Raw genomic sequence first — 27,645 nt, 5'->3', positions numbered from 1 at the left:
TGGGGAAACTAAAGAGTTCTCACGGTGAATTTTATTTTGTAAGCAACAATATAAACATGTGAATAAAACAGGCATCATTTGCAGGGCTGGCCTTTGATCCAGAGTACCCTGGATCTAGCAGCCCTTCCCGAGCAGACGAGGGCAAGCCTTTACCTGTGACTCCAGAGGCTGGCCAGGATGCAGTCCACCAAGACCTTTGTCATGGAAAGACCAATGCTTGAGTATTTGCTATTACCAAGCGTATGTGCAATCTTGGAATGTACCTCCCACCTCCCCCACCCCAGGATAAAAAAAAAATAAAAATCATACAGCTGCAAACCAGTAAAAAAAATTGCTTCCAGCTTATTGAGACTGAAATGGCCTGTTGGACTATAAACTGAAATATCGTTCTGGAGATAACCAACTGGTCGTGACACAAATACTGTATTTACAACTCAAAAATATAACTGTTAGAGACTTTAATTTATAGCAAATTTAATACATTAGTGTTTACAAAATAAATTCTGGACTCAACTGAAACAGCGTGCTGCTTAGCAAGTTCTTTTTCCTTCCTCTCACTTTAACTGAAGAGACCAGCAAGCTTAAGAGCTTCTTCTGTGACCCACACACAACTTTTGATGGTGTCAGATGTTGGAGAAAACCAAATGTTTCCTGCATCTCTAAAGGTTTGCTGCTTGGTACTTTCTATTGCTCAAGCTGTACAGTTCAAACCTGAAACTGTCCTTTAACAAGTTCCATACACGTCTCAGGAAAACTACTCAGGTACTAACCAGGGCACTGGTTAATGATACAAACTGAAGAAACATCCGTGCTACTAACTCACACAACAGGAAAGAGGAAATATAACTACACATTCAATCTCTTATGCCTAAACAGCAAAGCTGTGAACTCCATTGCTTAAAGTAAGATACTTCAGTAAGTGAAACAGTACCATACAGTTCAAGAAACATTTTTTTTTAAAAAAACCAAACATTTTAATAGTATAAAAAGTTGTTTTACTGGTGTTTCTACTATAAAGCTTTGTTCCACAAATCAAGTGATAAAATAATTAGATATGTTTACAGTGATAAGAGACTGCAGTGTAGACATTTCAGCTCACATTTTGCTGAGCCTTTCAGTACAACAGAGACTGACTGGTTTGTTAATACACACCTAGGACACAGAGCAAACTGCAGACATGAAGTGCACACCTGAATAGGGAAGTTTACCCTCTGACATGGTAACTCACTTTCTTCAGCTCTCCCTTTCTCCTCCAGAACACATGGTAAGCACAAACTGTGTTTGGAAATGGAGGCATATAACTGTCCTGACTGCAGAGCAACAGAGAGGAAAGATGGATGCACACAAACACACCATGGTAAATTCCAAAGTTATATGCCAACTACTCCTCCTTAGATAAAATGACATCTTCAAAAGTGAACATGTACAAAAAATAAAAAATGTCAAATAAATAAAGAATACAGATGTTAATTAATCACATACATAAAGAAACGTATTGGCATACTGTATGCAGTATACAGTATATTCATAGAATCATGTGGGCTGGACAGCACTTACTTAGTAAGGAGTTCTGTGCTGAAGACAACTCCTTTCTCTCCTCCAAAAAATCTTACGGTTTCTGGATATCAAGTGCAACCTTTTACACCGATGCATAAATCCTGCACCGTATCTCATCTTTGCCACACTTGGGATGCCTTTTTTTTTTTTTAAGATCCACAGAGAAGTCCAAGAAGTTATAATGGTCTAAATGACAATTTTTGCAGCCCTGTCCATACTACTTGGTCTCTCGAGTTTCCTACCAAATGAAATTTAGTAATTGTATGGTACCTCAATCCCCAGTTTTTCCCGAGGAAATGGGAGCCAATCATGTGGGCTCTTCTATCCTCTACCTGGCACTTCCCACACTCCTGAGCTGTGTGTAGGTATTATGCTGTGAGTGTGTTACACAAAGGCTGCTGGAACCATTGGAAGTGATGTAGCAATAGTTAAGTGTCAAGTACATCTGCTATGATACAGAATCAGGGTCTAGGTCTATCAAATGCTATATCCACATAACATTTTAAACCATGAAAATATTGTATGCATTTTCCTTTTTCTACAAATATTGTTGCAAACTTGCTGTTAATTGTGTCACGAGGTTTGCATTCCTAATTCTCCAATGATTTTTAATTCAAATGTTTAACAACCATATCTACGCTAGGTACACTGAAAGTAGACATTGAAATTTCAAGTAAAATGAACTGTAGCCACATCTACTGGACTCAATACACGTCCTGACATCTAGATTTACTTTGATAAGTTATACAAATACATAATACATTCTTAAATAATGAAGACCCACAATATTAATTTGTGAATCTTCCCACGTTATAAAACCACTTTTACAGGAATGTTTATCCACCTGTATTACTGTTTTAGTTGCAGTGTCTCTTGCTTTCCTGTTTCCACAGATTACTGTACCAGTTCTTAGGCTTTGGCTATTGAAATCTCTTATTTGAATGAGGCAACACTGGTTATTAAGGCTGTTTTTTTTTCTCTTGTGAAGTTTCATTCTTTACTATGACACTGTTTTCCAGAGCAGAATGACTATCTTGTGTCTTCAGGTTCTGTTTTTATGACCTTCCTTTCAATGTTGTTAAAAGCTGAATGAGGAAAATCCTTTAATATACCAAGGCCTTCTGCATTGAGAAAAAAAAAAGAAAGAAAGATGTTAAAACACTGTTTGGAAACAAATATATTTTGTACTTAAATCAACAAAATGGTCCAAGAACCACATAAATACCAACAGATGAAACAATAAATTCTGCCTCCTCCTCCTCCTGGTCTTTAACCCAGCTAGGTTAGAACCACCTCAGTTACACTGCAGTGATGACAGAGGAAGCATCACAGATTACCTTCAACCCCTCTGGCAGCAGGACCTAATGGAGATGCACTCTGCACTTGCATTTTGAGAGGGAACAGGTAAAAATCCCTTACTAGAGATTTCACTAAGTGAATTAGCACGGGGATTGGGACAGATCTGCAAAAGAGGTGAGCCAAGACTGCACTATCCCAAAGTGAAACAGACAAGATTCTGCCTGGTTTTCAAAACAACTACTTTTGCATCCTGTCTTTCAAATAACCTCTTTGCCACTGCATCTTTAAAACTCAGGTGGGATTTTATTATTGCTCCTGAAGTTGCAAGAGTCTCAAGAACTCCTGGCTTTATCTCAGTGCACTGAGTATTACACTGAAGCCACCCTCAGAGATTTCACAAAAGTTTTTGCTCTCTTCTATCAAACTTAGAGTGGGTTTCTTGCAATGCCAGAGGTAAATGACAAGACTGGCAGTGAGGAGAGGTCAGTGAATGAGAAACCCAGGTGGCAAAGACTGACTGCATGACACACAGTTCACAGCAGAGAAACAGTGCTAGGTCCTTATAAATCAGAATAAAGACATTTTCTTTATAAAAAGCCTGATTCTATTACACAGAATGAAGCCATGTCATAATCATGTTGCTGTCACTGTGATGCAGTTTAAGTATTTAATAGCAGTAATTTGGGTCAATACCAAGGACAGACACATGCCAGGACTTGATTATCTCATCCCAGCTACTGCATATCCTAAACTTTTCCCAAACAATATTCAATCTGACTCTAGACTGGCAAGTAACGCTCCTCTTGGGAATTCTCTCCAAAGCCTTGATGGCATGGTTACACACAATGCATGCCAGCCTGCTTTCCTGGCTGCTTCACTCAAGAGACCTCACAGAAAATAAGGAATGTGGGTAATTTCTCAGGGGCAGCACTAACCCGAGGACTGGGACTTTGCCTCACCGCTGGGGTAAAGCCGGATCAAGTCACTGCACAGAGATTTCCCAACGTGCTGCTCTCCATCAAGTGAAATGTGCTGCATCTGTCTGCTTGGCAGGTTGGACATCCGGAGGTTCAGTGGTCTTTCACCTGCAGATTGTTCACAGTGAAACATTGATGCATTAAAAGAAAATCAGTATGAAAAAACAGGGACTTAAACACATGTTAATTTTATCAGCAAAAATGCATCCTAGATTCCAGCTGCTCAGGGAAGTTTTCTAGCAAAACAGGGCTTATGTAAATATATTGCTTTGCAGACTACTTCACATGCACTGCTAGGAAGGGACACTCAGCCAGACAAAAAAAAATAAAAATTAAAAAACCCTTTATTCTGCTCAAAAATCATCTTGAGATACAAAAATTTTCCTCTCCCACTGCACAATTCCTCTGAGATCCAGAAAATTTCCAGTTCCCCTGCACAATGGCTAAATGGCATAAAGAAGCTTGCTGGGCCAAGGACAGCTGGATCCACACACCTATTCTTCATGATTACTTCTGTACCTCATTGTTTGACCAATTCACACAAATGAAAATCTGGTTTTTAACACTTACTTGTATTGATTCCCTTAGTTGTCCCTCTACTGCTTCTTTTCAACCCCCTTAGAAAGACTAGCATTTAAAAAACAGACACAAGAACTTCTGGTTGTGTTTCTTGTTTGCAACATTTTGTCTCAATTCACAATAGTAAAAAAAGTGATCTAAACAGAAATGCTCAAGCAAAACAAACACTCCTAAAATTAATTCAAGACAAGGAATAGCCAGTTGGTAAATCAAAGAGAACCACAGAACTGTAAGCTTTTTGAAGAATAACAAGTCACTAAGAACATCATTAGAACATGCTTAGTGCTAAGTAATTTACATAGCCAGCTCCTCAGGTTTTGTTCCTAGACTGCACAAACAGGTAAACAAAAAGGGGTACCAACTATATTACCTCCTTTATTTTCAATTTCTCAAAGCAAGAACACGAATGAAATGTAACACTCTGCTCTGTTTTCAAAACTGAGGATAAAGCTAGAGCAAAGTCCTGCTGTCAGTAACAGCAGTGCACCCAACCTCCTGCCTTCCCCAAGTTATCCCTGGGGAAAGCAGTTTGCCCAGATGCACAACAGGAACAGAACAGAACCTGAGTGAGCATCTGATTGCATTATTTACACAGTAAGCACTTCAGGGCAGAGAGAGATCTTGTCTTGTCCATTCAGTGCTCAGGGTTCTGTCTGAGATAAACACCACCACTGACAGAGGTTGCATAACATCAAATGTCTCTGCTGGCAGCAGCGTGTGCCTGGGAGCTATGGGAGCTACCATACCTTGTCCATCAGCATTATCTAATGACATGCCATTGGGGCTGTGCTCTTCTGAGTTCTGCCTGTAACACCCTGTGGAAAGACGTCTCTCTAACGCTGCCTGGTTGCAGAGAAACTCCATCTGTTTTGCCATCACCTTTTCCGACTGCAATTGAAACAAAAAAAGATTTCTCTCTATATACATACATAGAGCAAGTCAAAACACAGGGGGAAAAACAGGATCAGATGAAAAGACTAACAGCCTAGATAGTGGTTTCTGTTGACTCATATGTACAGATGTGTGTTTTACGGTTTCTTCAAAACTATGAAGCAAACAAAATATTTTTGCACCCATAGAGATTTTCATAATGTACATCTGAGTCACTCAAGAATACTTAAAATCCAAGCTGTTGTAGCTCATCTACCCAGAAATGCAACATTAAATTCCGTTCTTCAAAAACACACAAAAATCACTTCCTGCACTTTAGGACTGCAGGTTACGTGAAGAGAATCTCAAGAAAAGCAAAAAAGAATGTCTTAATTATCCAGTTAGCTCTGTTCAAATATATGCCTTCACAAAGTATTCCAGAAAGTACTCCAAAAGCAATGGCAACATCTGCTAAAAACTTATGCCAAGATTTCACCAGACATCTTGGAATCTTTATTTTAGGAAACAGCACTACACAAGCTTAAAAATCTGCCATTCTGAAAGTGTAGGATGACAGTATGTTTGTGGGGGATAAAGGTGTGAAATGTCTGTCTAGAAGAAGAACAAGACCTATACACCTCTAGAGAGTGGAGCTAAACAATCCAGTGCAACGTGGGAGGAAATGGCGTCTGAATGTTTGTCATTGACTTTAATGCCAAGAGAATTCTAACTTTCACTATAATCTTGTTCTTGAGAGAATGTAAATAAGCATCTTGCAAAAATAAGAAGAAAAATCACAAGTCAAGAAAGTTGATTTAGAAGAGCCACAATGAACGTAAGAACAGAAAGTACATAAACTTAACACGTTCAGTTGATAGGAAAAATTGATTTCTCTTCCAGGTAATGCTGTAATTATTTCAACTGCTACAGAGGTCTATTCATTGCAGAGCATTTCACTTTTCATGGGAGATGCTGAAAGCCCTGACTTCCCACAAAAGGCTGCTTGCTCAGCATAGTTCAATAATTTGAACATGTACAATGACAGCCTAACAGACCAGCAAAAACTGGGCTTCTCCAGCACTGTGGTGACCCTGACAGCAGGGCAATGGCATGGCCAGCATTTACATACTCTGGCTCAGAGCTCATCAGGGTCTGCAGAAGAACACTGAGAGCTCCAGCCCTGTCTTGGGAGGAAGGTAAAAGGAGAAATTATTTTCAAACAGTTTACTTACAAGCGTGGTTTAACTTTGCTATTCTGTCACTCCTGTTACAAAATTTTGAACTACACAGTAATTTTTAAAAAGAAGAAAGCATTTCTCATTCATGCCATCTTTGTTGTTTGCTTGGGATAAAACCAGAATTTTAAACTTTAATTATGCTTCTGATCACCACAAAAAACCTGTAGTTGCAGATACGTTTAAGCTTGAATTAAATCTGTAGTCCATTGTTATGTGGCAGTGACCAGCAGAAACTTTAAAGCATATACAAAACAAGCTCATGTAATTATTCTGTGACATCAAAACATGTGCTGTAACTGCATTTGATGTATCCCAGATTTGTCTGAGTGAGCACTGCTTTGCAATAGAAGGAAGAAAATGATAGGGTAACACATCCATTCTCAGAAAACAGGAAGGTAACTCCTAAATGTAATCTTACGTGCAAATTTGGTGATTACATTTGCCCAAATCAGCTATACAAAACAAATTTGTTGCAACTTAGCATGAAATCCCTCCTTGGCAAGAACTGGCAGTAGGAGATGGGTATTTTGCCTCAAGGCTGGGATACACTACAGAAAAGACAAAGAAAAAATTGGCAACCTGTCTTCATTTATACAAAGCTTTCTGTCTGCTCAAGAACACTGCACTTCCACCAGGCTAGGTGCTGTTTAGGAAGCCAATTTATCCTCTCAAATCCAGAGGTTTGCTTATTTCCTAAACACATTGGCCTTTCTTCTTGTAAGACATGTCAGCAGAGAGGACTCCAAGATCGCCTACTCTATTCCTCTCGCCTCAGAAACTTGAGCTTTCCATTTATAGCAATGGATAACGCAAGTAACACAGCACAGACTGTACCAATACTACCCTACTTGCTCCCAACAGGCAACCACAGATTTTCAAGCCTACTATGCTGCATCTTACCTCCTTGGAAGTAACAAGGGCAAAGCTGTAGTACTGTGACAGAACAGTTTCGGGAGGTAAACCCAAATTAAGAGTGATGCAATCACAGCTAAGCTAGGTAGCCTTTTAAAACTGATGGGAATTAATTAGTCATCAAAACAACAACATCAAAACCAATGTACAAAGACACAGCCTGTATTATTCACAATGTAGTGTAGTTGGTTTACCTGGGAATTAAGAGCTGTTGGGTCTTCACTCTTTCCTTTAGCCAAAGCAAGTGGCATTTTGTCTTGCTGATAGAGCGTCTGGACTGTGTCCTGGAAATCAGGATACCCATCCTATTGAGCAAAAAAGAAACCAAACCAAGAGGGACACATTACTATTTTTTCTTGACCTTCTGTGTACACACAGAAGAAAAAAAACACCTAAAAATCACATTCCTGAACTTCTGTGAAAATTCTGGACTGCAATTTACATGTTTGTGCTATTCACTTCATTTAAGTTTGTGCATAAAACACACACAGCCCCTACAGCAACTGCTATATACCTAATATGGCACAGAAAATCTCATCTCTCTCAAGTTTCAGGTGAATCCAGACTACCCTTGTTACTCACACTAAACTAGTTTACATTCAGCCTTGACAGGCAGATTTAGGCCTATGGTTTCTGTCACTTTTCAGGAATCAAGTTTACATGTAGGCAAGGATATATACTAACCTTGTGAAACTGAGAAAAGCCTCTTGAAATTCAACATGTTTCACACAGAACCTACACTTGTATCACCAAATGAAATATCACCATTTCAGAAGTACAGTGGAAAATTTACAGACTATGAGAAAGCATGATTCAATAATTCTTCCAGTCTGAAATTCTTATGACATGCAAATCTCTTCTGCTGCTTGCATATGTATCAATAAAGCAAATGAAGTTCCTGTGAAAGCCTGCCAGACTGCATTAAAACAATCACTGAAGCAAAGGTTCAAAATGAAGGGTTTATCTATCTTGGTATTATAAAAGGAAAGCTTATGTGCACTAGAGGAACATCCAGAAATGTTTACGAAAGCACAGTATAGGTAGCTCTGTTAAAATGTGAGAGGAAGCCAGAAATCTTCAGACAGACCCAAACCTGAGAACAATGATATCTGTCACTGAGGTTCTACAGACCATGGTCTTAAAACCACACTAAATTAGATAGATTTGCCCTGTAGATTCCATAGACACACACACGTCAATAATTATATTTTCGACACTAGATGGACAAAAGGCTGACAGCCCAAGGAAAATAGAAGTGATCTTTCAGAAAAAACACAGGGAAAGGACTATGAGGTTCCCTCCACTGGCAGGCTGCCCACTGACCTGCAGAGCAGGGGTCTGACCCAAGGCAGATGGCCAGGACCTCAGTGCAATGTAATGCCATTAAACCTATTCTTTATGCTCAGGGAAACACCTTAAAATCTGTCAGAATGCTGCATCTTGCTTTTAAACACCCAACATACTCCCTCAGAGAAGAAATAAACACAATAGCTATGCAAAAACATCACAGCCAGGTTAACTGCCACAAAGCCTCTACCAAAGCTGGAAACAAAGGCTTTGCAGCACATTTCCATGAGCACTGACCACTTCTACAGTTAAGACCTGAATCTGTTGGGGAGAAGAGAATGATTGTGTGTAGGAAGATGAGAAGCTGAACACACCAAACCCTATCACTCAGGATCCTATTTCTGCAACAAAACAGGTAACACAGTTCTTCACCACACATTTGTGATCACCTGCCTATACAAACCCAGGCTGTTTCCCAAAGGTGGCTCTGGCTGCCTGCTGCTGTGCCCGTCCCCCCTCAGCCAGGCAGGTCATTCCTGGAGGATGACACCTTCTGGATCACCTTCCCAGAGCCCTTCCCCCTGCTGCTTGTCCCCAGTGCCCTGTGGGATGAGGAGCACACTGGACCAAGCACCAAGCTGCTCTGCCCCATGGTTGGTCCTCCTGCATGCACTGCAGAATTTTTGTTTTGCCATGCTGCTGCTTAGTTGTTTTCCAAGCGGTTTTGTGCAGCAGATGTTCCCAGTCCCACATGTGCTTTTTCGCTCCCTCTAATGACATTTTTCCTATGAAAACAGTACCTTCTACTGCTTTTGCTGTTTTTGTGAAAAAAACACAAATCCCACACTTTGGTTTTCTTTTCAGCCTTCTCAGAAATAGTGGAGGTGGGGCTTTTCTCTCCCCTTCCTCCACCCATACTGGCACCAAGGGAAGATGTTTCCTTGCAGCCTCCGCTCAGGTCTCCCTGCCTGTGCCCCCTGACTCCCACTGAGCTTTGGGAAATGAGTTTTTGAAAGCTCTTCCCACCCCTCCTGTTCAGATGAATGGAGACACAGACACACAAAATAATTTCTTCAGGCGACAGACAGCAAGAATATTTTAAAAAACTCTCCTTTTTTCCTCTCTAGGCTGTTCACTCAGACTCTGAAGGGGAACTTTGTCAACCCCAATAGTGATGAGGAGCCTCTTCCTCCACTTCTGCCTGATGTACCTGTGACTTGTTTTGCTTTCTAAGCTGGTGCCACAACAACTCACTGTTTTGAGTGGTGTCAAGACTGAGTCATGGAAGATGACAAAATAAGGGGTGCCCCTGCCACACAACACCTAAGCAGGATTGATCCTTGCTCTGCAGGAGGATGTGCCATTTCCACCCCTATCTGCCTGGCTTGCTTTTTGTCCAGAGCATATTTAGGAAGTACAACTCCTTTTTTATAATCTGCTCCCAAATACCAACTCACTCCACTCCTTTTTTCGCTCCCTCCACACCTTTAGTCTGTCATTTGCCTGGATTTTTTTCCCCTTCTCCTCTTTACACTTCACTCCCACAGCTCACCCACCCACTCAACGAATAAGAGGGGGAGAGCTCACAGGGGAAGAGAAAGGCTTTTACAGGTAATTTGATGTAATTCATGGCACATTGTTTCTTTGTAATGGTTGTGCAGGTTTCATATTCATGAAAAGGATAAATTTACAATGTGGCTGCAGATTGACAGTGCTGCAGCTTGCACACACAGCTCTGCTGGCTCTGCTCAAGGATGACCTTCAGAGCCTCTCTGGAGGCTTTTTTAAGTGTTATTATATTTCAGGAAATTAACTCATCTTTTTTTTAAGTAATCTTTTACACTATGCAAACAGGCTGTGAAGTCTTTCCAAATTGAAGTCCCAGTAATTTTAGGCCACACTTCACAGAGACATTAATGACTAATAGTTAAAGGAATGGTGAATCAAAATACAGAGTTCAGCCTTAAAACAGAAAGGCAAAATGACTCTTCTCAAAAAAAAAAAAAAAAAGGAAAAAGAAAACCAGAAAAGAGCTAGTTATAACAACAAAAAACCCAAAAAATATACCCCATGTTCAGGTCCTTTCTGTATTTCCCTGATAGTGAGCAAACACATCCACAATGAAGCATTACAACTCCAAAAGCAGTGTTAGGAATTCTTAACCAGAACAGAAGGAAAAATCTGCATTTGCTACCATTTTCCTTTTTACTTTCACCTTTCCAAAAAAAACCAAACCAAAACATAACCAAAAAAATCCCTGAACATATTACTAAAAAAAGGACTTTTTACTTTTTTTTTTTTTAAATGCAAGCACCAGGGACCCAAAACAGCAGTGATCTACTATGTCATACTGCATCTTTTTTACATTTCATTGAAGTAAAGCCCAACATTTACAGTGTACCTCAAATCTAAAATGCACTGAAATAAATGCTTTACTCCTCCTTAGAACACTCCCAAAGTTGTGAGTAAAAAAGACATTTCTACTGGTAACAACATGGGTAATTTCAAAATTAATAATGCTATGCTATCAGATTGAAGATTTAATTCAATTTAATTTTCAATTTCTTATTTTGGGAAAATGATCTATTTCTGAAATAGTCATTTGTACAATTAGGACATGAAATTTTCACAAGCATTTTACAATATAACTGGTAATAAAAGAACCAAGTAAATATCCTTTCTTGGAATTATTGAACTATAAAGGGTAAAAAAGAAGCAGGCCTTCCAGACTTTCAAGATTTCACCATGCAGAAAATAGGAGAATACACATCCCCTAAGGCTGTCCAGATATCCTGCTCTCCAGAAAACCTTGAGTTTCACCTTGTATTTTTCAGGGTTTTAATTTTATGCTTTCTTTCAATGAAGATCCTGTAAAAAAACAGCACCTCCCTTGCAGTGTGTCATTTTAGACACTTGCTCATCATCAATTATTACTGAATGAAGGAAAAACTTTCTAATGCTGAAATCCAAGTCATTGAAATACTACTTCAAGCAGAGGAGTGGCAGCTCCCCACCAGCTCTTACAAATTAGGGCTGGACTGAAGAGAGAAGATTCAAGCAACCATCCTGCAACATGGTGCTCAAGGCTGTTGGTAAAGGTGAAGCTGGATCAAATAACTTCATGCAGCTTTTCCCTGCTCTTTTTTGGGGGTCAAAGAACAAGCAGAGGTCAAAAGCAAATCCTGCCACACAAAAATGGTGTTGCTGACTTATCAAAGGTACCAGTGAATCCTCATTGCACGTGTGTATTTTGCACTACATAAACTCAAAACTACAACTGTATATGGACTGATGGAACACCACAAACAAGATGAACTCCTGTTTTCAAAACTGCCTTTTAAAAACTAACTGCTCTCACCAGGGTTTGCCTCACAGGAAAAGCCTTTGTACAGGGAAAGCACTGCAGTACTGAAAAAAAAATTAAAGCCTTACCACATACAGTGCATCATTTATCACAGAATGTGTTGCATATGAGAAACACATTTCAGAATGTGTTGCAATATTCCTCTATGGTTAGAGAATACATCACCTATCTGTGTCACATACAAATCTAGCTCATATTCTAACACACATTTAACCTACACCTTTTTGAGTAGATAGTACAATAAAAAACACCCACAATGCTAAGGATAAATTAGATACCCATGGAACAGTGAAACAGTAATTTGTTTAAAATACAAATTATAAAGAAAGATCTGCTATTCTTATGAGGTAATAGGTGTATATATATATATATGTGTGTGTGTGTGTGTACATTTTAGTTTTTTTTCTTTTTTTTTTTTTTTTTGTTAAAAGTAACTTTAAAAAGGCCTCAAATTTACCTTCCAGCAGTGGTAACTGAAGAAAAAGGTAAGCTACATACATGCTGCTCCTGCACTCTTAACAAGAAATTCCCAGCATCTCCCCAAGCAACATCTTGTGTAAGTGTATACATGAGCCATGTATACATGCATTTGACACAAAACTCATTATAAAAAGCTGTAATTTAGTATCTACAGGCACAACCTTTTGTGTGGAGATATACAGCTTTTATTTCAATATGATCTGTGTCCTAATTTATGGCACAGTCAGAGATGGCTAATATTCTGCCATCAGTCCTTATCCAGAACTCTGTATTTTGGCCATGATCAACAGCTGACTCCAGTGAATTTGGCAAACCCCACCTCATGCTGACTGAAAAGCAGCAGGCCTTATGGGAAGACATCTCCTACAGTGCTTGAGCTTATTCCACCACAGGAAGTCAGTCAGTCCCATTCCTCCCCTCCTACTCTGACTGCAAAACACTGAGAGTATCTTTACCATTAAACAAATCCTACTCTTTACCCCTGCTCCTACAGGTTTCTCCATCAAACACTTACATTTAAGGAGACACTGGTGATGTTTTCCCACCTGCTCTCTCTCATACCCATCAACTGTCTATCAAATGTTTTTCTGACAAATTTCTTTAAGACAGATCCCTTCAAAACAAAACTGAATTTCAGCACACACAGGTCAAAATACAGAAGTCACATTACTGTACCTCTATCTTGATTCTCTTTGGTGACAGCTCATCCCTTTCTCCACATTTAGATCTACAAGAGAAGACACATACACAATCAGTAAACAGCACATTAACCCCAATCACCAATAATAATGAAAAGGAGTCAAGGAAAAAAACAGATCAGGGAAGAACAAGATGCACAAAAAAAGCCTCCAGTTCAATTTGACATGGCAGTGAAAGTCATTCAAGTATAGAGAAACACATGTATTTTGTGTTGTTTTCAGAAGCATCAAAACGCTCACGGATTATTCCTTCCAAAGAGGAAGGAAAGCACAGAGAGTTACAGAAATGCCTTTGGCACTGCTTATCCAGGATGGCTGTATATTTATATGAATCTCTATGGAAGAAAGGGGAGCAAGGGAAAGCTTTCTAGAAGGGTAGCAAAATGTATTTTGAAAGGATATTACATTACAGGCAAGGGAATCAGCATTTAAAAATCTAAGGAAAGTATCAAGATATTCAATCATACTTACTAATGCTAAGGTTTTAATTGTATTTAAAAGCTGTTAAGCCTTTGTCACCATTTCCTAACAGCAGTTCATTTGACAGAACAGTAACAACTGAAATTAGGACTCAGCTTCAGTTCCTTTAAAGGAAGCTTGTAAGCCACTCCCCTTGCCCTTATCTTTTTGGCTAACAAGCCAAATCTGTGTATGGAAAAAAGGAAATTGATGCATTGAGCATCTCTGGCTACTCTGCCAATTTACATTAACCTCAAAACACACTAATGCCTCAAATGCCTGAAATACCAGCCTCTCAGATACCTCTTAATATGCACTATCCTCAAAATACTTGCAAAACTAGAGAGCAAATAAAAAGGTTATTCAAGACAGCTGAATCTTATCAGTCTATAAGTTTCGGGACTAACTGAAGAGCAAGAAGGAATTGTCCCCAGTCCTTCAGAAGAAATGCTATCAGCCTGCTTAGTTCCCCAAAAGTGAAGCCCCTGTGAGCTAAGGAAAGCCTTACTTGGTGGTCCTGTAGGTGTACTTGTAGGTGACCTCCCGAGAGATCTGCCGGGCCAGGGCGAAGAGCTCATCCCTCCTGGTCAGCAAGGCGTTGTCTTTCACACACAGCTGGGCAGCTGCTTCATTAACTGTTAGCTGCAAATCAAACACACAGGCACTCAGGATTTTGCACCATTTCACCTACTGTGCTTGTAAAAGTACCTCTTCTGAAATAATAAAGAATTTTGATCACAAGTAAAATCATCTATAATTGTACACTAAACCCTGGGGGGGTTTCTTCAGTTTGTTTATACCCCTTACTAAACCAGGTAACCTCTCTGGGAAGAGGAAAGATATGAATGTAGCTGTTCATAAAGTAAAACATTATTGTAAGACTGTGTCAATGTGCACTGCTTTTGCTTCATCCCAGCACTAATTAAATCTCAGTATAAAACAGTAGCTCTGAACGTTCACAGTGTTTGGCTCCCAAAGCCTGGCTTACAGGGAATACTATTTTTATAAACGCAATATGCCCAGGACTTGGGGGAAAAAAAAAACAACCACCCTGACAGTGTGGGTACAGATGGCTTTCCCTTGTGAATAAAGAATAAATTCTGTAGAAGGTGATGGTTTAAGAAACGATTAAACTTTTTTTAGCTATGTTTCTCACCCTCGTGTTTGTGAAGACTATCTTCAGACATGAATCAAATGTAACTTGTTTCAAGGATGTTTTCCTGAGCCTGCCAGGACACATTTCTAGTGCCTCTGCTGCTGGCAAAAGATTCATAAAGAAGTTGGGGGGGGGGGGGGGGGAGGAAAAGCCTGAAATTGAAGCTCCAAATGGTTTTGCAATGCTCTTCAGAGGCCTATAGGAAGTTGTGATACTGTCATGAATTATATCAGCTTAAAAGTACTGCTGTCCAAGAAGCCCATGGTCAGCACTATGGACACAACATTATTAATGCCATGAGACACAAATTGAGATGCTGGACAGGCTATTCCAGGCTCCTTCCACAGCAAGCAGGGCTTGAAGAGGCTTTCTCACTTTTTCCTCAGCTGAAGAGCAGCCAGAACATGTAATGAGGCATAACAGCAAGAGGCCAAGAGAATACTACAGGTGTTTTTACCAAGTGCCCACAGCTCTTTCTACTCTTTTACTTTTAGAAATTAAGCTGCTTTGAACAGGCTTGGCTTTTGGCAAAGGAGGACAGCTGCTTTGGAACTACTGTCAACAGTATATCCTGTATCTGTCCCAGGCTGGTGAATACTGCAGAGCAGCTTGGTTTCCACAGCACAGTCAGCACATCCTTGATGGATGGAGACGTGCAAACCTGACCCTGCACCTGGCAGCACCGGGAGCGGCCGTGCAGGCAGCACAGCACATGTGTGACCTCAGACACCAAACCTGCTGCTCCAGCAGACCAGCAGGTCTGCACATACAGCTGTCCCTTGGGAGAAGGACAAGAACTCCCCCCGACCCCTGCCACCCTGCAGGGTCACCTGTGAATTAAAGCAGAGGCCAGCAGCTCACCCCAATCGCTGCACGCTCCATCCCTGAAGGATGGAAGCTGTCACAGGACATGACCAACACTCAGCCACGCTGTCCTTCGCCACGGGGCTTGGTGGCATCCAAACTATCAAACATTTATTTTGTCCAACATGACACCTGTTCTCCAGGAAGGTTGAGAAAACAAAAAACGTGTATTAAGAAGAGCTGAGACTCTTCTCTCAGCGGTGTGTGCAGTATTTCTAGTGAAACCTCACACACAACTGCTGCTCCTAATATTTCAGAAGCAATTTTTCCTGTGTTTAGCCTAAAAGCCTCTTATCTCGGTAGGGCACTTCCTATGGCATCTAAATGTTAATCAGAGCACAAATTTGTTTTTAACAGGTGAACTAGATATGCTGCCTGATCCTTTAGTCTCTGTACAGACAAAAACCCCAAATCCCACAGAGATCAGATGTACAAGGGCATGAACAGGTTACTATGTTCATACAATACAAGGTACTAAAAAACCAAACTATTACCCCTTAAGACAGAAGCAGCTGTTCCACAATGTCTGTCTTTCCAGAAAAAAACACAATGGGGAGAAAGATACAATATAAGATTAATACAACACCGATTAAAATAATTACCATCCAAAGCAGGCATTAATTTCTGTAACACTGATAGCTATTACTTTGCCAAGGATGAATAATACAGCTAATGCTTACAAAATAATTTGAGATATTTTTTATCCCTCCAAGTGTTGAAAGGTTGCAAAGAGCTGAAATGACTGAAAATGCTTTGGGTAGTTGTAGGCAAATGCTGTTTATCCTAATATGTGAGAAAAGCCAAATGTTTATTTGCTTGTTTTTCCTGGTTTCTCTTTCAGGTCACATTCAGACTTACTGAATTGAAGTGCATCATGGCTTTCTGCCTTTTCAGGAGGCATAATACTGCAGATACAAAGCATTGCATGCCTAAAAATAAAGAATCTGTTTGCTGGAAGCCTTAAGGATATGGAGCAGCACAGAACCATGCAGGAGAGGGATGCGTATACTTCCATCTGATGGGGTTCACAGACTCCTCCACTAGAAACCACATAATTAAATACCAAGCCCTACTGTTTTGGTGAGTCAGCAAAAGAAAAGGAAGAAACCTAGCTAGACAAAATTCATTACTTGTTTTTCTAATTCCACTGAACTGGATTTTTTTTGCCTTTTATAGGTACTGAGACAAAGACTGAAAAATTAAAATGCAAATTACAAGCTTGACTCAGTTTTGCAGAGGTCACTGAGTTCAGGGGCATGCCTTGTACTCATCCCTCCTCCAGTCCAACTTTAAACATTAAGTGCTCTCTTGTGTTTGAAAAGCTGTGTAACACTGAAACAATGGGATGGATTAAGGACAGCATGTTTATTAGTTTTGGAACGCCTTCGGAAGATTTTATGTCAGATTAATGCTTTATGCAAATACTCCTACCAAGAGCACACACTTTCAAACCAGCCCAGTGTCTGCAGCTCTCACAGGCCTCTAATGGCTGCCCCAGCCCTCTGAGACACTTCAGTGCTCATTCTGAAACAAAATATTCTCACTAATTCACCACTAATAATTCTACCATGTTTGATCTTAATTTGCATCCAACTCCCCTCTGCTTGAGGAGCCAGATACCCAAATCTTTACATTAAAAAGCTAACCATTACTTAAGCTTTCTAAATTCACAGTGAAGTTTATTCAGCTGTTCCTTGCCAGCTGCAAGGAAAAACCTTGAACTGTGAGGTAGAATGACAGCTCTGGAACGTATTAACACGTGCAGAAAAACAGTCTCTGGACCTGCAGAAACTTACCTCCCTGGTTGTTTAAGGTCCTTCCCTCTGAGCAGCAAACTCCTTAGGCCATCAGAACCAAAAACACACTAAGGCTGATTTTACAAAAGGCAAACTCTGGTTTCGCAGATTTTAAACAAAAAAAATTGGTCTCATTGCTGCTATTTGTTTTCTGCCTTAAACAGAAAATGAAGACAAAACTGTTCAAGGCAAAACTTTGTGAAATCCAGCCTCTTTAAGCCAACAGTAAACTAATTACAAGCAAATTCTTCTTGCTTGCATGTGTGCAGTTCCCATCAAGTTCAGTGAGGCCCCACATGCGTAAGTGAGGCATAAGTCAACCACAGACTCCTTTGATCTTGTGCCCTTAATCACAATAGCGATAGAAATATTTCCTAAAGCCAAACCATTCCATTTTTAAACGTGGTTTTACAATGATGTAGTAAAGATCTGTAGTGCAATACAAAAAAAAAATGAACAAGGCAGAGCAATTGTCCTTTCTTCCAGTTCACTGCTATCCCGCTCCTTCAATTACTATCCCAGGGTTCATTCCCCCAGTTTTGCAGAGCCACTCCTGAGCCTACACAAAAGGTGCCCCTGGAGCCCACCTTCCAGTACACTGCTGGATGCCAGAAAATTATCCTACAAGTAGTCTGCCCAGATTTCAGAGCATTTTCTGCAGTTGCTACCCCAGAGAGAAGCTGTGAAAGCACACAGCCACACACTGTTGTACACCTCGACTGCCTCCATCCTCAGGTGAGGAGAACCCCCTTTCTCTGAATCCTCAATCTGCAGCCATGTATACAGGGCATCTACACAATTAATCCTTTCAAATCCTGCCTCCATCTCATACACAACTTGTTCTTTTACGAGGGAGGCTTCCACAAGGTCAGGGGAGTAAGATGAGATCTCGTCTTGTACAGTGGATGAATTCATAGATTATAAGTGTTTGACATAAAGCCACAGAGCACATAAGTGTAAGCTGCACAGCTACAACTGTGTGGTAGGAATGTGGCTGACTACTGTGGAAGTGTCTCCCCAGTCTGCAGTAAAAGCCCTCGTCAAGTCACTGCCGGTGATGTGCAGTTGCCTTATAAATGTAAATATGTAAACAAAAATGTAAAGAAATACGCCTTGTTTCCTTCTGCCCTTCTACTCAGAAGCATAAAGAGAACTCAGTCTTATGCTATGGATCACACACCTACAAAACTTCTTCTTGAAGCAAGAAAAGGCTAAAGCCAGTACAGTTTTTTTGGCACTCCTGTAACATAAACACTGCCTTTCCTTTTGGGAGCTAAGCCTTACATGCCAAATTTTAAATCCAACTGAAATTTTGCAATCACTGTTAACTGTGAAAATGCTGATGCAGCATTCGTATCAACAGCGTTTTGGCAGAGCTCTGAATTAATGTTTGTTCTCCTCTTGTACAGTACTTTGGCACTAGGAAACGACTCCCCACACAGACACACCTACTGCGTTACAACACATGCAGTGTGAGCCTCAGGAATGCCACAGGAGGAGCAAGGGAGGCCCACAGGAACTTTCAAAGGCAAGAGGGAAGAGATGCTTCTCAGGGATGAAAAGCCACAGAGCACATTCAGATTACAACCACCCATCAATACTGGAGACATCCTTTCCTTTCCTCCTCACGCAGCCTGCAACTCACTTGACAGGCTTAAGGCCACTATGGCCAAAAAACCCCACAGGTTGTGTAATTAAGCTTCATCCCAATTCAAACAAACAAACAAAATAATCCATGCCACTGGGTGTAGGGAACCTCGTTGACAGAATCCTTTTCATCTCAAGTGCACAAGCTACAGGGCAGAGTCTTGAGGACAGCAGAGGGTAGTAATCACATCAGACACAAGGAATTTTAGTTACTGATCTTCCAAACTAGTCTACTCTCAAAGCTGCAAGGAAATACCATGACAGACCATCTTTAAGAATGTACCAAATCCTTAGAATCCCCAAGGCCATGCTCAGGGTGATAGTAGTTGCTATTTGGGTGCCAAACTCTCTAAACCTTCTGTCTGACAGGCCCCACCAGCGAGCGAGCAGTTCTGATGACACCAAATCACTGCGTGCACACACACACACACTCACCCACACCCACCCACAAAAGGAGACCTGGGCTGCACCTGAGATTTCCATGTCTGGCCAGGACTGCCTACAGCACTCAATGCACAACTTTCAGACACACAGCTCTCATCACTCAGCAAGAAGTGCCCATACAAGAAGTGTACCCTGTAAACACATCTTGTCAAAGGTGTAGGAACAGGGGAGGAAGCCCAGTTCCACTCAAGCTATTTTACCTCGTGGAGGGTGAGATGCTTGCCATCCTTTCTTTTCGAGTCAAATCTGCCATATATTGCACTGTACTTCCTGATCTCCTCCTCTTTGTGAGGGTCATCGTCACTCATCTCAAAGATGTGACCAATCATCTTTGCCAGTTTCTTATTTGTTTTCAGTAACTCCTTGACTTCATTGGAGTCACTTTTGGGCAGGGAGGGAACCATACGTTCTACACACTCAGCAACTGACAGAGCAGCAGCAGCATCCAGGGTCTCGCTGTTTTCCTTTGGTGAGGCTGGAGAGCCAAGGTCAGCTGGGGAAAGGCTGTGCTCACTCTCTGTGGTGTGGTGTCCTTGCCAGAGCCTGGGCTCGCTGCTGCTCTGCAGTGATAAGCTCCCCACATCAGATTTGCTCGTGCCCACGCTCTGCACGCACGTCGTGGCAGCGCATTTCGGAATCTTCAGGTGAGGCTCTCTGGTGCTGCTGTTCCTCTCGTAACTGCTGCAGGATATCCCCAGCCATGCAGGAGACCCTTCTGGCAGCTTATATATTGGAATGCTGCTGACTGGTAAGGAGGTGAGAGGCTGGTTAAAAAGGCCAGGGTTTGTGACCCAGTCCCTCAAAGCCTTCTGCAGCCGTCGGACATGAAGCGGCTTGCTAGCCATGCCCACGAGAGCCATTATTTCCAAAAACTCCTCTTCGCCTGCTTCACAGAGCTGCTGGACATCATCACCACCCTGCTGAATGAAGGCATCAAAGTAGAATAAGAGATTTGCTTTTTGTAGTATTCGATACAGCTGCAGTTCTCCAAGGGTTCTGGGCAGAGCTGACGCCATCACGCACGACAGAACCTGCAAACAGTAAGAACAGAGAGAAGATGAGCACCAAAGCACCAACATCCAGATGTACTATCCCACCACCCAGCTTTCCACAAGGCTGTCAACTCAGAGGACAGCATTTCTTTCTCTCATTACAAGAACACCCACAGAAATGATTAAGGGGCAAAAGCTCCATTTTTGACTTGTTAACTTAATGGAAACATTTTTGAAAGAAACCAAACCAGCAGATAGTTATGATGCACCTACAAAAAACATGATTCAAACACGAAGCCGGCTTGTTTTCAACATTCCTACTTCATGTTTGTTCCCAAGAATGTCAGCCAATATCACTTACAGATTCTACTTGATTCTCCTTTGTATCTTAAGATCAAAATGACCACAAAACACATTCTGAAGAATTACAGAATACTCGATTCCCTGAAGAAAAAAATTCTCATCAGTTTCAATTCTTAATTGTCACATCATTTTTCCCCCATAGAAAGTGTGGAGAACTGTAAAAGGAAAACAAAGTGCTTCACAGAGCCCCAGAGAATTAATGAAGTTGGGTCACCAGAAGAGTGTTTAAGAACCAAGTATTTCTACAGTTTTACCTGTTTCACATAAAAGGGATCTAATGCCTCTGCTGATCTTAATTATGGCAGCAACAGCTGCAGACAAAGCTAAAATACTGATGGATTCCAACACATATAGTTTAAAAACCTTAGTTTGAATTCACCTGCCTGTTTCATTTGCTAACAAGGCTGCCTGTCATTGACACTTGAGACATGAAATACCACTCAGCAATACAGCAATTGTGCTTAAAGGCTCCCAACAGACAGATCTCTGCAGTGTTCAGCTCTTACAGCGGCAGGAAAAAACATGTGCATAACTTTCAACTTCATAAACCCCTTATCCAGCTATAGCACAACTAATAAACTCCTCAGAGAATTCTAGGATCTCACACACACACCTCTTCACTCCGTGGTGGTTTTCACAGAAACAAGCAGATAATTTCCAGTATTACTGTATTACACTAAACCACCAATCAATAAGGTCTAAAGCATGTAATTTATGGTTGGTTGAGAAAGTAACAGAAGTAAAACACTGAGCAGGTCTGCTAACATTGCTCTGGCTCTACTATCACACTGGACTTGAAAAAACACACAGTAGTAACCTAAAAAACAACACCTACAGAAAGATTTGCACACACTAGGGAAAAAGTATTTTAATACTGTGCAACTCCCCTTCCTCCAAAACTGCAATGCAAGCAAATACGTTTGCTATGGGGCATTGGGAGATTGGTTATCAAAAGTAAAAGTCAGAAATTATTTTTACAGTATGTGCTTTTGCATATTGTAAAACATGAAAAATATTGTTAAAATGGTTTGGGTATTTTTGTGGTTCTTTCACAACATAAGCCTTTTCTTCAGCAAGTCAAACATACAGATAAAACAAGCAGAGCCCAACTTCTATTCAGGAGGCATCTGGAAGACCAGGCTTTTGCTACAAAATTCTGATTTAACTCTACCAGAGAAAAATAAAATCAGGAGGCCAACAGAAACTTCCCAGAAATGTATGTGGCAGCAACAGGATACTGACAGTCAATCTCTTCAGGAAGAGAGATGAAGCCCAGGGGAAATAAAAAAAAAAGACTCAAAACATACAAAAGCCCCAAACCACCAGCTGAACATTCATTCCTGATATGTGTGCCAGCATGTGTAAAGCAGAAGAGCAGTAATAGCAGTTTAGATTCAAACAGCTACCTCAAGGAGCTGCTGGTGAGCTTAAGAGCTAATAAACTACACACTCTGGAACTCAGGGTGAAACTGTAAATATTTAAGAGCTACATATTTTAGAAACACAGTTTGGCTTGCAGAAAGAATAGTTAACTGCAGGATATCAACCAAGTACTGTCAACACTCAAAGATACAAGAAACAAGGAAAGCGAAGAAAATCACTTAAAGGTAACCCTTTACAGGGCACAGAATTCACAGTTTAAAAAAGTGTCATTATTTCACTGAATTTCGTAGAAAAATCCTCCCATTCTTAACAAAATTTGTCAAGATAAACAAAATTAACAGCTTATGGTTTAGTGGCATTTCAGTAAACTATTCCTACCCTCCCATTTCAAATGATGCTGACTTTTCACCATCAATACCACAAATTAACTTACATAACTTTTAAAAGAAGGCCCATTTCCTCTGAAAGTTATTCATCTTAGCACAAAATCTACATAAATCTACATAAATGGACTTTGTGCAGAGCTAAATTGAATCTTGGGAGGACGGTGGCAGTGGAATTACACACAGCCCAAGAGCTCCAGGCAAGCCACGGAACTGAACTCATTTTTCCAGCCCACAGGCTGGAAGAGCAGCACCAGTCCAGGAGCAGCCTTTTACCCAGAGGCTTCTAATCAACAAATCTCCTCATGACAGATAAAACTGGATTAATATGTACTATGGAGGCATCAGCAGAGAGTCCACGGTTCAGACTGCGTTGAGATTTGCATTTAAAGCAAGACTGAAATCCCTTTGTTTCATACTTTAAAGACCATTCTGTTTTTCAAATTCAGTGCAGTAACTCCTGAGAGGGCTGAGCAATTTTTCCACGTACGACTGCTACCGATTTCTGCAGAGAAGGCATTTTCCAACACTCCTCCTTTTAACCTCTCTTCTCCTTGCATGAAACAGAGCTCCTCTAGCACTCACCTCAATGCCATCCCAAGTTATTTCTGAACTGTCCCAAGGGGAAGGCTCCCTCTCCTTTCCGAGACTCTCCCAGCTACGCTGCTTCTCCAGACACGAGCGCTCCGGTCCCTGCTTCGCCCCGCTCCCAGCCTACAAAGCCCGGGAAGCAGCTATGCTAGTCCACCTGCAGGAGTAAGTGAGGCTTAGGAAGAGGACAAGCAACGAGCAAGGACTGCTGAGAAAGCAGCACAGCACTGCCTGAGCCTGAGGAGGCTGTGAGCCCAAAGGACACCTGGCGCTGCTGCTGCTGCTGCTGGCCCTGCTCACCCGGCCAGCGACGCAAAGCCTTAGCACACCCACTCAAGTCTCAGTGCCCCACATCTTCCAGGTGACCTTTAAGCTGCATCTAAGAGACTTGAAATACTGCTTTCCACCACTGTTCTCATTTCTTAGTGCACCGGGGACTGTGCTTTTGGGGCAAAGGGTGAGCACAAGAAGAGGTTACACAATAAGAAGACACAAGGGAGAGCTCACAGCCAGGACGCTTGTGTCTGCTCCTCACCAGGAAGAGCATCTTGGATAAGACCCTGGGGCACCATGTGTGATTCCTCCTCTTCTGCAGCCTGCTCGATAAGTCTTAGGCTGTCTAATCTGTGATCCCAAACCAACCTGGTTCAGGGATAACAGCCTGGTCGTGTCCTCTGGCAAATCCTAAGAAGGCAGCCAGAAGGATCTGCTGCCTCAGGAGTGAGCAGGTACATCTAACACAACTGCAAACCCTTTCTCCAGCAAGAGGTAGGAATGCAAAGCTGGCACGGGGAGGTCTACAGGAATAAATGAACACAGCCACAGCACTTCAGCCGCTACTTCTCCCTCTTCTTTGCTTGCTGTCTATACCGGTGAGAAGTGTCAGAACACACAGGGAAGAGCAGACATCTCTTATGTTTTTCACATATAGAACAAAGAAGCCAGAAAACTCCCCACAGCAGACAAAGCTGTTTAAAATAAACACAGGTCTGCATACGGTTATAGCCACGGGAGAACCAGGAAATCACAAGTTAGATTTTCACTCAGCCTTTGCAACCCACAACCATGCATTCTGATTTTCCACATTACCTCATTCACATCCACAGCCCATCACCCCACATGCCATGCCCTCCTCTCGAAACGCTGGCTGTCACCTTAACTCTGACCACAAACATAACTCCTGGGAAAAAGGAAAACAAAAACCACAGAGACACCACAGAGCGCTCTTAAATATTTGTAAACAGCTAGCGCAGGAATCACAACCTATTCCTGCTTCCTCTATGAAGACAGCGGGGCAGCGGCAGCCCCACTCGGCATCCTGAACCGGGGGAAAGCACCGGCTCCGTGCCCGCTCCGAGCAGAGCCGCACACTTCCCGGAGGTGGCAGGAAGATGCGCGGCTCAAAGAGGCAGGTGCTGGATGTGGGTGAAGCGCCGGGAGAAGGAAAACTCGGGAGCTGTGGGATGTACGCATGGGACAAGGGTTTCCTGAGCAGCTTTCCTGCTTTTTAAGGCTGCACGGGAAGTAAAAGCAACCGAGCAACTCGAACCGATTGTAGAGATTTTATTTCAGGTGAATTCTAATTGAGCTGTCACCAATTAAATTAGGAATACAAGGAGAAAGTGTGAAACATCACATCCCTGTATTTTAGGCAAAAGTGATTATTTCATAATGTATCTTGATGACTTTGGGCGTTTTGAAAAGTCTCTGAAGACAAACTGGGTTTGGGTTTGAGAGCTGGCTGCTTTGCATATTCATTACATTTCTGCAGCGTTTCCAAAGGACTTTTAGCAGGAGGAGAAAATTACATGTAGCTGCAGAAGAGAGACTTCGCAAATTAAATAGTCTTGTCTAGCTCTGAGATGTGCCAAAATACAGTCGATGAGTGAGCTCCGCGTTTACGTACAAACCCGTACCTCGCCTCAACTAATGAGAAACTCGAAACGTGCAAAAACACCCTTCGCGTAAGGACGAGACGAGCGCACAAATACCTCCAGAGCAGGGTCCCGCACCGAGGGATGGAGCTCCCGGGAAGGAAACCCCGCGGCGGGCACGGACGGGCAGCTGCGGTCCCCACACAAAGTTCGCGGCCGCCGAGCCCGGTGACAGGAACCTTCCCGGGGCGCCTTCTCCGTCGGGGCTGCCCCGCGGGGCGCCGCCGCTCCCGGCACAACCCCTCCTGTCCGCGCCGGGGAGAGGCGCGGCCCCGCAGAGCCCGGGGGGCGCCCGGTGCCCCGCCGCCCCTGCCCGGGACCCCGCCGGAGCAGCGGCCGCCGCCGGGGCGCCGCCTCCGCCCGGCCCGGCCGCGCCGTCCCGCCCGCCGCCCCCGCCCCGCGGCCCCCCCGCCCCGCGGCGCACACGGCGGGGACGCTTCTGCACTTTCCTCCCACTCGCCCGTCCCCCCCGCGCCGGATTTCTCCGGGAATCACCCACGCACGACCCGCCCGCTCCTTCCGGCCGTGCCCCGCGGCGCCGGGGCCGCGCTACCCGCGCCCCCCGGCCGCCCCGCACGTACTCTGCAGTTGGCCGCCGCCGCCGGCTGCCCGGGGCTCCCCTCGGTGCCGTCCCGGGGCCGCAGACTCAGCCCCGCCGAAGTTCCTGCCCGCGCCCCCCCCGCCCAGGCTCCTCCTTTCCCATCGACGGGGCGGGTGGGCGAGCCTGTCCCCGTCCCCGCCACCGCCTCGCTGCCGCCGCCACCGCCGGGGGGGCGCGCGGCCGCCCCGCCGCACCTCGCCTCGTCGCGGCCGCGCCTTCGCCGTGCGCGGGGGCCGAGCGGGCGGCAGGGAGGGAAGGAAGGAGGGGAAGGGAGGGGAGGGAAGGAGGGGAAGGGAAGGGAGGGAGGGAGGGAGGGAGCGGCCCCCGCCCCCCCGCTCGCCGCCCCCTCCCGCGCGGTCACATGGGGAGAGCCCGCGCGCGCTCCGCCGCCCGCCCACGCGCGGCCGCCGCGTGACGCAGCGCCCGGCGGGGGCGGCACCGGCAGCGGCAGCGCCCCCCAGCGGCCGGAGCGCGCGGGGCCGGGGCCGCGACCCCCCCCGCGGGAATTGCGCGGATCCCCACGGCCCTGCCTCGGGAAAACAGCACGGGAACCGCGCGGAGCCGCCCTGCCGGGCCGGGCACACCGCCCCCGGGGCGGCCGAGGGGGCGGAAAGGGCCGGCCTGGGGTGCGACACGCAGAAAGCGGTGCGAAAGTACCAAGTGTCAATTGGAGCGAGTAGAAATGGGAGCGTGTAGTTGTTTTACTGATGGAGAATTGGTTAAACGATGAGTTTTTCAGTAAGTAATGTTTCAGTGATAAAATTAAGTAATGTTTCAGTGATAAAATTAAGTAATAAGTAATAAATTAAGTAACTCATATCTAGTGCCGATAACAATAGGAAAAAAGCATTACACGTGTGGAAAAAAATAGAGAGTGAGGGAAAAAAAGCCTCAATAAAATAAGCTTGCACTGTAGGCAACGTCCAGCTCTGTCTAGAGCTGGGAATACCTTTCACACAGGGTTTCCTTTCCTTTTCCCTTGCCTTCTAATCCACACACCTTGGCTGTTTGTCTGAGCAGGGTCAGGCCAGGCAGGAGGCAGAGTCATGACCTGGCTCCTTGGTAAACAGCTTCAAACAAAACTGAATTTCTCCTTCAGTTTTTCCAATAGAAGGCTGAGGCTTTGTAGATCTATGTCAAATCACCGTCACCAAAACTAAATAAAAAAGTCCAAAAATTAATAAATTACCTAGGAACAAAGTTTTAAAAAGTTCTAAGCACGCAGGATGCTGGGGAAACGCAAGCACCCTTTTTTCCATAATCTTTTCCCTTGGTACCACCCAAACCTTCAGAGCCTGCGTTCCTGCACGGGCTATCTCCCAGTTTCCCGGCGGTGCTGGGCGTGCTGGCAGCGGGGCAGGGCGCTGGTGGGTGTCACACAGGAGCCCTCTGTGTGTCCCTGGCGTGCCCACGCAGGCACGGCACGCACAGGTGGGCGGCTGGCGGGAGCTCTGTCTGCACTGCGCACCCTGAGCTGGGCCGGGCACGCTGCTCCCCAGCCTGCTGCCCGGGCCCTGCCCCAAATCAGCGCTTGCCCAATCCGAAATCACCCCGCGGGTGAAGCTGGCTGCACAAAAGGGATGATGCCTGAGGATAAATAGCCTGAGGAACGGGCAGCACCTGCCCAGAGAGCCCCTCTGCAGAGCAGAGTGTCGGTCAGCCCAGCTTTTCCCCAGAACTGGAGTGACTGGGGCTGTCTCCTCGTCTATGGGGTGTGATCCCAAAGATCCCAGTATCCCAGCAGGGCAGATGAGGAGGCAGAGGCAGCTTT

At 43.6% G+C, this 27,645-nt stretch overlaps 1 protein-coding gene across 6 annotated transcripts; it reads right to left on the bottom strand.

The window, feature by feature from the left end:
* Positions 1-26,178, bottom strand: NAB1 (NGFI-A binding protein 1). 6 transcript variants are annotated; one of them, XM_077181171.1, is made up of 9 exons: positions 25,855-26,177; positions 23,334-23,496; positions 19,828-20,658; positions 14,229-14,362; positions 13,239-13,290; positions 7,627-7,737; positions 5,159-5,300; positions 3,792-3,941; positions 1-2,678 (listed from the first exon to the last, which is right to left on the bottom strand). In XM_077181171.1, exons 3-9 carry the CDS (start codon positions 20,641-20,643, stop codon positions 2,587-2,589), a joined length of 1,497 nt encoding a protein of 498 aa, XP_077037286.1. In that variant the 5' UTR covers positions 20,644-20,658; positions 23,334-23,496; positions 25,855-26,177; the 3' UTR covers positions 1-2,586. The 6 variants fall into 6 exon arrangements, with proteins under 6 accessions (XP_077037286.1, XP_077037288.1, XP_077037287.1 ...); XM_077181173.1 differs by lacking the exon at positions 25,855-26,177 and adding an exon at positions 25,331-25,643; XM_077181172.1 differs by lacking the exon at positions 25,855-26,177 and adding an exon at positions 24,429-25,282.
* Between the last annotated feature and the right edge of the window lie 1,467 nt (positions 26,179-27,645).

The sequence above is a fragment of the Agelaius phoeniceus genome, chromosome 7 (assembly GCF_051311805.1).
Source record: "Agelaius phoeniceus isolate bAgePho1 chromosome 7, bAgePho1.hap1, whole genome shotgun sequence".
NCBI classification, from domain to species: Eukaryota; Metazoa; Chordata; class Aves; order Passeriformes; family Icteridae; genus Agelaius; species Agelaius phoeniceus.
The sequence above is the reverse complement of the archived record's forward strand: the minus strand, read 5'-3'. Positions and strand labels throughout refer to the sequence as shown.